We start from the raw sequence: 11636 nt of genomic DNA on the forward strand, positions 1-11636 counted from the left end.
TGTATTCGGCGCATGTGGCCAATAAAATTTGATTTGATTTGATTTGTGTGATACTTTGGAGCCAGCGCTGCGAAGCCATACCCAACGGTCCAATCCCGTACCACCTCATGTGCAGGTACTCTCCACCTTGGGATTTTTAGCCACTGGGACATTTCAGCGGGAGTTAGCAGACCGGGTGGGCATATCACAGCCATCCATCAGCCGGGCTCTCCCACGAGTTGTGGATGGAATAAATCAACTGGCCACACAATATATTTTCTTCCCCTACACAGCGCAACAACAGCTGCCGGTCAAGAGAGGGTTCTACTCTATTGCGGGTCTGCACAACGTAATCGGGGCAATAGACTGCACTCACGTGCGCATTAAGGCACCCTCACCAGACCCATTTCCGTACCTCAACCGCAAGCAATACCACTCAATGTACAAGTCATCTGCGACTCTGACAACCATCTCTTGAACGTGGTCTCCCGCTTCCCAGGAGGTGCACATGACCCTTATATTTTGCAGAACAGTTCTGTGGGAATGCGCCTGGAACAAGGAGCTGCTGGAGCCGCATGGCTCATTGGTAAGCATCGTTCAGTAATTTCAATAGTTGGTTCCTAAGAGTGGGTTTCTTCATTCATGACTTGTTTCATTAGGAGATCGGGGGTATGCCCTTGCGCCCTGCCTAATGACGCCACTAACAAACCCTCAGACGCACCAAGAGGCCTCTAATAACCAGAGGCACGCACGCACCCGCTCCACCATTGGTATTCTGAAGGGACGCTGGATGTGTTTGGACACAGCAGGTGGTAAGCTGCTTTACGAGCCAGAGAAGGTGAGTAGGACTACTTGTTTTATTCAGGTTTGAAAAATGGAGAACATGTAGAATAATCTAATTCCAACAATTCATTTTATTTAGTTTTTCTAGCTTTTGATCATCTTTACACCGTTTTTAGGTTTGCAGAATAATCATGGCCTGTTGTGTGTTACACAACATCGCTATGAAGCGAGGTGTTCCACTGCCGCCACCACACCAGGATGTGCGTCCTGACGCATTGCTGGGACCAGACAACCGACTTTGCGTGGAAGTCAGACAACAAATAATTTCTCGTTTTTGATTTGTTTTGTCCTTTAAATACCACGAATTAAACACATGAAATGACACAGGTTTCAGTGCGCGTTCTTTATATGTTTTAATGTGTTTATGTTTTTGAGTGTTTCTGATATTGTGGTCAGCGTCGAAGCAATTTCACAGAGACTTTGCGCAATCCGCTCCTGGTTATCGAAGACCGCATCGGAGATGACATGTGCAGTTGGACTGGACCTGGGGGCACATACAGAGGCAGGCCTACTGCAGGAAGGCCGAATGGTGTCAGGTCCCTCTTCACAGAGGGGTTGCCTGGATTGGATATCTGTACATAACAAAAACGATACTGAAAGTAAAACAGTCAGTCACAGTGCACTGATTTTTTTGTTTGTTTGATGTTTCAGTTTGTTCAATATAGGCCTACTGCAAAAGCAATAGGATTTCAAACTGAATAAACTAGGAATTCAGGTGAGGACTCATTCACAGTCACTTAGGCCCACATTTTGGTTTGACAAACTGGTGTAAAATTCCTTTCCAATGGTTTAACCGTTGCTTTCAGTTAAATTATGTCATGAAATTGTATAAATTCAGAAATACTTGCTTACCGTCTGATTCACTGGTGGGAGATGGCCTTGGAGGATATGAAGCTGTTGATATAGGGCCCTGGTCAGTGTCCAGTTGCTCCGCTGATGGCACACCTGAGAGAGCGGTCTCACCAATAATGGCCCCGATGCGCTGGTCAATCTCAGATAACTCAGGGCCTGCATGCCCCCCTCCAGTGGTCAGCATATGTCTCATGTTTGGCAATGGATTTTTTGGTCTCTGATTTTATGTCAAACCATTTCTTTTTTACATCTTCAATTGAGCGACGTTGTCCAGAAACAGAGTTCTCCTTCCATGCCTCCGTTGTTGGTGGCTTTAAAACCACTACTAAATATTATGCCTCGTTTGGCATTTACCTGTTGCAGTAGAATTTCTATTTCAGAATTACTTAAGTTCCTTTTTCGTTTGGTGATCGGTGGACCACCACCGTCTGTGCGTCTTTTGTTCATTCTCCAACTTTTCTTGCACACGCCCCTGCAGTGTCATGTCCTTATATGTGAATTTGCCGGGGGTTTTCTTATGCTAATTAGGAACAACTGGCACACGCTTTCAATTACGAAGACGTGGGATTCATCAAACCTAAGAACACTGGTGCGAACAATTCTGTTGTTTAAGAACATGTCATGAATCCGACGTAGACTTTTCTTAGGGAGTTTATTAAGAACAAAGTTGAAAATTCTTAGGTAGATATTGGTGAATGATGCCCAATGAGATGTGTGTATGACTTTCATCATTCGTATGAAGCACTTGGAAAGAACATACAGTATGGCTAAATATACACTGCATAATAGTATGGTACGACGTAAACGACTCAATATACCAATAAATGTCATAACTATCTTGTTATTTTATTAATTTATAAAGCCTTCATATACAACAGTGAATTTGATGCTTTCCATTCTTATGAGAATGGAGACAAGTAAAGACTATGTAGTTACTGCATAGGTGATTAGGTTAACATGAAACAGATTTGCCTGAATAACTGTCAGTTAAAATGATGGCAATACCTCCTCCACACCTCCCATGTGGTCATAGAAACTGGTGGCAAAAAGTGGCCAACTGACATTTTTAATATACTGTAACAAAATAAACGTTTAGTAGAAACAAACATCTTCAAATAACCAAATATCTAGTAATAAGCACCTCCTTACATCTCCCTGATATTATATCCATTCAACAAGAAATAGATACATTCCCATTACTTTATGGGTATATTATGGAAGTAAAAGTGCTGATCATTAAAAATAAAAACATAAAAAGCACAGAAACTCATAGAAAATTCAGTAATGACCAAAGCTACAGCCAAACACAAATAACTTATCCTAAAGAAAAGTGAAGTAGAGCAAATAAATCATATTCTAGTTAATTAGTGCCTTGCTGCAAACCACCTAATGATATCAATTCTCATGAAAGGCGAAACATAGGATCCCGCAAACAAAAGCTCATCTCCATTTTTTTGTTGTTGCTGACACTGAGGGTTGTTAGACTTAAGAAGGCAGAACCAAACATTTGGATGATTCTTTGGCACCACCGAGTGGCTGGCAGAGAATAGCATACCGGTAGTTGTGTTCTGACTATTGGAGAAAAAAAAAAAGACGTCTTATCAGAGGATCGATCCACTTTAGGTTCAAGAAAAATATAATTACTTTCTAACAAGAACCAAATGTCAGTTTAAAAGAGCATGTAGAATTTACACTATCTGAGAATTAGGACTTTCAGCTGTATATTTAAGCAATAAGGCCAGAGGGGGTGTGGTATATGGCCAATATACCATGGCTAAGGGCTGTTCTTATGCACGACGCAACGCGAAGTGCCTGGATAGAGCCCTTAGCCGTGGTATATTGGCAATATACCACAAACCCCCAAGGTGCCTTATTGCTATTATAAACAGGTTACCAACGTAATTAGAGCAGTAAAAATAAATGTTTTGTCATACCCGTGGTATACGGTCTGATATACCACAGCTGTCAGCCAATCAACATTCAGGGCTCGAACCACCCAGTTTATATTAGTGCTTGTTGATTACACGCTCAGCATTCTATATTCTCATTATTCCATTCAGTATGTTAATAATTACAGCTTGACTCCACCACACCACTAGGAGTTGTCCTGTTCAGATGCCCCCCGCCATCAATGGGGAGGTCTCAGATTGGTTGACCGGTGTGGTGATGCTGTAGTGTGGTGAATCGTAGAGGTGATTGCTCTGTAGGTCCACCTCTGCCCGCAGCGTTACTTTCTACAGATGGGAAACGGAGAACAGTTGTTAGAATCATGGTCTCCAACTTTTGCCCTGGAGAGCTATGGGGTACGCAGGATTTTGCTGCAGCCCAGCATTAACATATATTCTGTCTGGTCCTAGTGGAGTCAGTGAAGTGAGGAGGAGAGCTGAGGTACCTGGAAGTCTCGGATGTAAGTGAGGAAGAAACTGATGAAGGAGAGAGCCAGAGACCACTCAGAGATGGTGCTGATGATGTGAGGGATGTAGCCCTGCAACAGACAGAGCTGTTAGTGTACACACGCACACACGCAAACACACGCACAAATTATCACTAAGGTTACTAACCGTCTCTCCAGGTATCCAGTGCAGTTTATGGGCCACGTCCACTCCAGGCAGACTGCTGTACATGATGACAGATGACACAAACACTGAGAGGTGAGGGGGTCAAGGAGTACAACAGGCAGGGGCTAGAGCTGTGTTCCATAGGGCAACTCTTGCAATATTTCAGAAAGTTTGGGTCTTGAACAAGCTGTCAGAGGTCCTTGCAATTTGTTGCACAAGTTCACAGCTTCCATTCACTGTAATTGAATGGCATTGTCTTATAGCAACAACATTCTCTTATTAGCAACAATTAATCATGATTTCATATTTTCTTGTTGCAGAAATATAGTGGAGGATACTGCTGATGATGCTGGCAAAGGTCCAGACTCCGATGCTGAGTCGGACCCAGAAGATGCTCTTCCCGTGGACATGAGGCTGCATGTACAGAGACACCAAGGTCTGCACAAGGATGTACAGTGCCCCCACGCCAAACGTTAATATCGCCCCCACCAGGTGCATGGAGAACAGAGTCGTTTTCTAGTTTTGGTTAGAGAGAGAGAGGAGAGATAGATTGATTTTATAGTATCACATTTACATACATTGTCATCAAAACAAACAGGAACAAGACTCATCACACACACGTGTCAATGGGTACCTGAAAGTTAGCGACAATGCACATGCCAAAGGAGCTAGTCCATCCCAGCATCAAACCCAAGATGTTGAGTTTATGGAGCTTCGACTCCTCTTCGATCGTCAAGGCTTGGACCTGCTTGTAGCGTATGTACATGGTGGCTATGCCTGCCACGACAAACATGATCACAAATCAAAACATAGTCACACATTTCCAATTAACTGCTAGATTCCAAAGAGGAATCAGAGAGGTAACGATGGTGTTACCTAAGAATGCTGAGACATCCAGCATGATTCCAAACACACATCTCTCTGGGGCAACCGTCCCTGTGTCACTGTGAACAGAAACATGACCAGCAAAAATGTAATCTCCTCTCACAATGTAATGTACAATTGTAATACATGTAAATTGTGCCTACTACTTATAAAGGGAAGTGATTGCAGGTATAATGGTAAAAAGACAAGGAGGATGATGTTTGAGCCTGTGTCTGACCTAATGTATGGTACCAGTGGGTCCACATGTCTCAGCAGCACAGCAGTGATGTAAGCAAAGATGAACGTGGCTGCCGTCCATAACACCAGAGCCACCGGTAGAATACACATACCCTGCTGGAACCACCACATATCCTCTGCTGTGTGTGTGTGTGTGTGTGTCAAACCACTAGTAGCCTATCCAAGTTTGACCACGGACGCTGGTATATTGTCTTCACCTGTAGAGCATCAGATATTGGATTATGTGAGGCACCACACAAACACACACACACACACACAAATAAATAAATAGCTGAAGCACACTCGTTTCCTCATTCTGGATAAATGTAGAGTATAAAGAGACTACAATGTATTCCTGACACTTGATCTCATTTCTCAGTTCCTCTACTATGTATGTGCCTCGATGTAGTCAAGTTCCCTGAGATACAGAGCGAGCTACATTTACATTTGGTAGGCCACAATGTATACATGCTATTGTTTAATAAGATTAAGTAGAGAGTGAACAAGATGCAAAGAAGACGGCTTCAAACAGTTCCCAGTTGTATTGAACGCGGCAATAAACTGTACCTTCAAAAAAGCGGTTCCTTTGCTGTCACCTCATCACACGAAAGTTCACACGTTATTCGGTCTCACAAAAGACCAACAATGAACAGCGGGCTAGCAGAAAAAGCTAATATTTGTAGTCTACTCTTTAAATCGCTATAATTAAATGAAGGCTACATGACCCAGATGGGGTATTCTGTCATTCTTTCTCAACTAAAATCACAAGATCATTACTTCCTGTTAGTGTTTCAGAAGAGGCGTGTCATTGAAATACCCATATTTGTAGCGAACGTCAACAAATATACCTCCGTTCCCCCAGCAAGAATAAGCAAGACATATCAAAAATAAAGCCGAGACCTCGGCGATTTCCTTTCAAAATAAAAGTCCCTCAGTGAAAAGGGGGGTCCATTCTACTCAGGAGCACTTCTAGTTTCCAAATCCACAGAGTTTACACCCAGAGGAGCATCACTGCTCATTCTGCAGCCTTTATAGTGGTCTATCAGCCTAAATACAATCCGTTTTTTCATATTGGACATACATATTGCATACATATTTATGATAAATGATATGATAAATAGAAAATCCTGTATTAATACCGGTCATAGCATTAGCCTGTGCAATTAAGTGGATACATTAGTGTTGGCCATTGAATCAACTAAAAAGCCACAAACTGTGGGAATATCAACACTGACACAAAGTAACACCAATTGTATCAAACATTGTATCCACCAACAAAGTGATGTAATTTGTCCCTGTGCTCAGTTGGTGTGCCAACGTTTTTCGCGTGCCAATGTTTTCAACTGGTGACTTCACTGCAAGCTTAGCTAATTTAGTTGAAGCTAAACTAGCTTTCAAGACCATATTTACATATATTTCAACACGTTTGAAACAAAAGTATTGTAGCAAAAGAAGGATTGTTACTTTGATAGCCTATTCTGTTTTGAAAATAGGTCAGTAAGTTCATTTCACACCTGGCACTAGATTGTTAACAGTAGTTAGCTGTTTGCTCGCTAACGTTAGCAAGCATATAGGCTAAAGTTGTCATTTGAACCAGTTCTTTGGCACATTTATTTTCTTTATTGACAACCAGCAAACCAGCAAGAGATGGCAACCCACAAGGGACATGCTCAAAAAGGCAAAGCAAAAGGCACTATAACCACCTCAGGCAAACACTATATGGAGGACTTCAATGAGAGTTTCAACAATGAAAACCTGGCAGGTAACATTGTTAGTCCTGGAAACTGGTAGCCTAAAATAATGTGCATGTTTTTCTTCATGACATAATATCTAATAGTCTACTTTCTTTATTTTTACAGTAGTTGAGGCAGAGGCATTGAGAGGAAGGAAACATCTGTCAGAGCCAGATTATGATGATATTGACATGACCAAAGGGTAGGCCAAGCATTTGTCACAAAGTGACATTTATTTGACAGAGGTGAACATACAGTATTATCCTGTGTGATTTAATTGATGGGTTCATATTGCTGTCATTCAATAACTATATAATGTCTTCCTCTTCCACAGAGGGGTATGATGACTATGTTGGACAGATTTGGAGGTATTGTGTGTTCCAAAGGAGAATCAGATTTTCATGACTCTTTTTCACTAGATTTCATCTCTAATTTCTCTATTTCTATCCTTATATTTCATACTCTGGCCTTGCCAGTGGTGTCTAGTACTTAAGTAAAAATACTTTAAAGTACTACTTAAGTAGTTTTTGGGGGTATCTGTACTTTCTTTACTATTTATATTTTTGACAACTTTTACTTCTACTCCACTACATTCCTAAAGAAAATAATGTACTTTTTACTCCATACATTTTCCCTGACAGCCAAAAGTACTCGTTACATTTTGAATGCTTAGCAGGACAGGAAAATGGTCCAATTCACGCACTTATCAAGAGAACATCCCTGGTCATTCCTACTGCCTCTGATCTGTCAGACTCACTAAACACAAATGCTTAGTTTGTAAATTATGTGTGAGTGTTGGAGTGTGCCCTTGGCTATCCGTACATTTTTAAAACAAGAAAATGGTGCCATCTGGTTTGCTTAATATAAGGAATTTGAAATGATTTATACTTTTACTTTTGATACATAAGTATATTTGAGCAATTACATTTACTTTTGATACTTAAGTATGTTTAAAACCAAATACTTTTAGACTTTTACTCAAGTAGTATTTTACTGGGTGACTTTCACTTTTACTTGAGTCATTTTCTATTAAGGTATCTTTACTTTTACTCAAGTATGACAATTGGGTACTTTTCCCACGACTGGGCCTTGCACACTGATTGGTACAGCGATTGTTTCTCATCAATGAACTATGCATTGCATCTGTGAGCCTCTTTTTCTCTTTACTGCCCTCGGACATCAACAAAGCCTTCCTGGCAAAACGCAAACGCTTGAAAACGTTCACCAAGTCCTCTGTGAAGACCAGCCATCAGAAGATTGAGCAGTTATAGAGGGTCCAACAAAGAAACAGGTAATGAGATGTGTAGAGTGAAAGTGTGTGTGTGACTGTGTGTGTGTGTATATTGGGCTCCCGAGTGGTGCAGTGGTCTAAGGCACAGCATCTCAGTGCTTGAGGCGTCACTACAGATCCCCTGGTTTGATTCCAGACTGTATCACAACCGGCCATGATTGGGAGTCCCATAGGGCGGCGCACAATTCGCCCAGCGTTGTCCGGGTTTGGCCGGTGTAGGCCATCATTGTAAATAAGAATTTGTTCTTAACTGACTTGCCTAGTTACATAAAATAAAAAAAATGTGTATAACCTGATTTGTATGATATCAATTCCGCAGGAGTAAAGTGACAGAAGATTACTGCACCCAGTTCAATGCAGTCTTCATTCAGTGGGACGCAGATGTGCAGAAGTCAGAGGAGAAACTACTGGTAATGCTCTGTCAGGACAGAACATATTGTACCTAGTTCTATTCTATACCTACAGTTGAAGTCAGAAATGTACATACACTTAGGTTGGAGTCATTAAAACTCATTTTTCAACCATTCCACAGATTTCTTGTTAACAAACTATAGTTTTGGCAAGTCGGTTAGGACATCTACTTTGTGCATGACACAAGTAATTTTTCCAACAATTGTTTACAGACAGATTATATCACTTATAATTCACTGTATCACAATTCCAGTGGGTCAGAAGTTTACATACACTAAGTTGACTGTGCCTTTAAACAGCTTGGAAAATTCCAGAAAATAATGATGTCATGGCTTTAGAAGCTTCTGATAGGCTAATTGACATCATTTGAGTCAATTGTAGGTGTACCTGTGGATGTATTTCAAGGTCTACCTTCAAACTCAGTGCCTCTTTGCTTGACATCATGGGAAAATCAAAGTAAATCAGCCAAGACCTCTGAAAACAATTGTAGACCTCCAGAAGTCTGGTTCATCCTTGGGAGCAATTTCCAAACACCTGAAGGTACCACGTTCATCTGTACAAACAATAGTACGCAAGTATAAACACCATGGGACCACGCAGCCATGATATCACTCGGGAAGGATACACGTTCTGTCTCCTAGAGATGAATGTACTTTAGTGCGCAAATCAATCCCAGAACAACAGCAAAGGACCTTGTGAAGATGCTGGAGGAAACAGGTACAAAAGTCCTATATCGACATAACCTGAAAGGCTGCTCAGCAAGGAAGAAGCCACTGCTCCAAAACGGCCATAAAAAAGACAGACTACGGTTTGCAACTGCACATGGGGACAACAATCGTAATTTTTGGAGAAATGTCCTCTAGTCTGATGAAACAAAAATAGAACTGTTTGGCCATAATGACCATCGTTATGTTTGGAGGAAAAAGGGGGTCGCTTGCAAGCCGAAGAACACCATCCCAACCGTGAAGCACGGGGGTGGCAGCATCATGCTATGGGGGTGCTTTGCTGCAGGAGGGACTGGTGCACTTCACAAAATAGATGGCATCATGAGGAAGGAAAATGATGTGGATATATTGAAGCAACACCTCAAGACATCAGTCAGGAAGTTAAAGCTTGGTCGCAAATGTGTCTTCCAAATGGACAATGACCCCAAGCATACTTCCAAAGTTGTGGCAAAATGGCTTAAGGACAACAAAGTCAAGGTATTGGAGTGGCCATCACCTCAATCCTATAGAAAATGTGTGGGCAGAACTGAAAAAGCGTGTGCGAGCAAGGAGGCCTACAAACCTGACTTAGTTACACCAGCTCTGTCAGGAGGAATGGGACAAAATTCACCCAACTTATTGTGTGAAGCTTGTGGAAGGCTACCCGAAACATTTGACCCAAGTTAAACAATTTAAAGGCAATGCTACCAAATACTAATTGAGTGTATGTAAACTTCTGACCACTGGGAATGTGATGAAAGAAATAAAAGCTGAAATAAATCATTCTGTCTACTATTATTCTGACATTTCACATTCTTAAAATAAAGTGGTGATCCTAACTGACCTAAAACAGGGAATTTTTACTAGGATTAAATGTCAGGAATTGTGAAAAACTGAGTTTAAATGTATTTGGCTAAGGTGTATGTAAACTTCCGACTTCAACTGTAATTACAGAGTAACACTGGAGTAACTAAGGCATCTTTTAGAGCTAATTGTAGGGGCTGTATGTGTTCCCATAGAGTATGTTCCAGCACCAGCAGAAGATGTTTCAGCACAAGAGGGCCTCCCAGAGCCAGAGACTGAATACTCTCAAGTAGCTGCTGGAGCAGTACATCCAGGTATATTATCTCATAGTAGTCTTTAACGTTGGGATTTAAATCTATGTCTCAGCTGGTTTTCTCATGTCACCTTGTTTGGCTGTGCTGGTATAGCCTTGATTCTACTGTATCTTAGTCCATGCCGCTCTGACATCGCTTGTCCATATATGTATATATTCTTAATTAATTCCTTACTTAGATTTGTGTGTATTGGGTATACGTTGTGAAATTGTTAGATATTACTGCACTGTCGGAGCTAGAAGCACAAGCGTTTCGATACACCCGCAATAACATCTGCTAAACACGTGTATGTAACCAATAAAATGTGATTTGATTTGGAGAAGACCCATGTCAGCCAGCAGGGTGCTGTTCAGGTAAATCTGCACCTGGAGATGGCACTGTTTCAGAAAAAGATCCTCATGGACACAGTAAGTGAAAGGACGGATCAATTTATTAACTCATTGTTCACATGCATTACGTTGGTTGACCCTTTGCTTAGCTGAAGCGTTGCTAAGAATACAAATTGATATGTGCCATTTTGAAATATTAGCATACTATGAGCATGAGCACAAACCAAATTATTTAGAAAATACTTATTTAAATGTTCTATTTAGAACATTTAATTTGGTTCAACAGACAATATTTTTTTATTAATAGCAACAGCAAGAGATGGCTAAAGTGCACAAGTCTCTGCAGACGATGCTTATGTAGGATCTTCAGAATGCAGGGAGCTGAGAAGAATCCACTCCATCCAAATGCTTGTTGTGTGTACATATCACTGAGCTGGGTTGCCTGTTCTACTTTAGTTTGTGGATGTGTTTCAGATTGACCTTTACAATGCCCAGATAAGTGTTAAACATCTCAGGAACCACATCAACCTGATCCAGTAATCTGCAAAGAACCGTTTTGAAATCTTCAAATATTTATTCAGAACAGCCTCGATTCATCAGGGCATGGACTCTACAAGGTGTCGAAAGCGTTCCACAGGGATGCGGGCCAATGTTGACTCCAATGCTTCCCACAGTTGTGTCAAGTTGGCTGGCTGTCCTTTGGGTGGTGGACCATTC

The 11636-nt window shown here is 41.3% G+C and overlaps 2 protein-coding genes across 2 annotated transcripts; one reads left to right on the top strand and one right to left on the bottom strand.

Annotated features, from left to right (window-relative positions):
• Positions 1 to 414: 414 nt before the first annotated feature.
• On the top strand, positions 415 to 1146 carry LOC121575989 (putative nuclease HARBI1). Its single transcript, XM_041889290.2, has 3 exons — positions 415 to 565; positions 639 to 817; positions 939 to 1146. Exons 1-3 carry the CDS (start codon positions 523 to 525, stop codon positions 1098 to 1100), a joined length of 384 nt encoding a protein of 127 aa, XP_041745224.1. The 5' UTR covers positions 415 to 522; the 3' UTR covers positions 1101 to 1146.
• Positions 1147 to 3606: 2460 nt separating this feature from the next.
• On the bottom strand, positions 3607 to 6199 carry LOC121575990 (DNA damage-regulated autophagy modulator protein 2-like). The gene is made up of 8 exons (XM_041889291.2): positions 5901 to 6199; positions 5335 to 5551; positions 5109 to 5176; positions 4867 to 5009; positions 4571 to 4748; positions 4236 to 4318; positions 4067 to 4159; positions 3607 to 3908 (listed from the first exon to the last, which is right to left on the bottom strand). The coding sequence occupies exons 2-8, from the start codon at positions 5463 to 5465 to the stop codon at positions 3786 to 3788; spliced, it is 819 nt and encodes a 272-aa protein (XP_041745225.1). The 5' UTR covers positions 5466 to 5551; positions 5901 to 6199; the 3' UTR covers positions 3607 to 3785.
• Positions 6200 to 11636: the final 5437 nt, after the last annotated feature.

This window comes from Coregonus clupeaformis, chromosome 10, assembly GCF_020615455.1.
Source record: "Coregonus clupeaformis isolate EN_2021a chromosome 10, ASM2061545v1, whole genome shotgun sequence".
Taxonomy (NCBI): Eukaryota; Metazoa; Chordata; class Actinopteri; order Salmoniformes; family Salmonidae; genus Coregonus; species Coregonus clupeaformis.

What these genes read in the sequence shown, in the direction of transcription:
- LOC121575989 (XM_041889290.2), top strand. Translation starts at nt 523, where the DNA reads ATGCGCCTGGAACAAGGAGCTGCTGGAGCCGCATGGCTCATTG. An exon ending in TGGAGCCGCATGGCTCATTG is followed by an intron (nt 566 to 638) that starts GTAAGCATCGTT and finishes TTGTTTCATTAG; the next exon opens with GAGATCGGGGGTATGCCCTT. An exon ending in TGCTTTACGAGCCAGAGAAG is followed by an intron (nt 818 to 938) that starts GTGAGTAGGACT and finishes CACCGTTTTTAG; the next exon opens with GTTTGCAGAATAATCATGGC.
- LOC121575990 (XM_041889291.2), bottom strand. Translation starts at nt 5,465, where the DNA reads ATGTGGTGGTTCCAGCAGGGTATGTGTATTCTACCGGTGGCTCTGGTG. An exon ending in GCATTGTCGCTAACTTTCAG is followed by an intron (nt 4,749 to 4,866) that starts GTACCCATTGAC and finishes AACCAAAACTAG; the next exon opens with AAAACGACTCTGTTCTCCAT. An exon ending in CTTTGCCAGCATCATCAGCA is followed by an intron (nt 4,319 to 4,570) that starts GTATCCTCCACT and finishes CTCACCTCTCAG; the next exon opens with TGTTTGTGTCATCTGTCATC.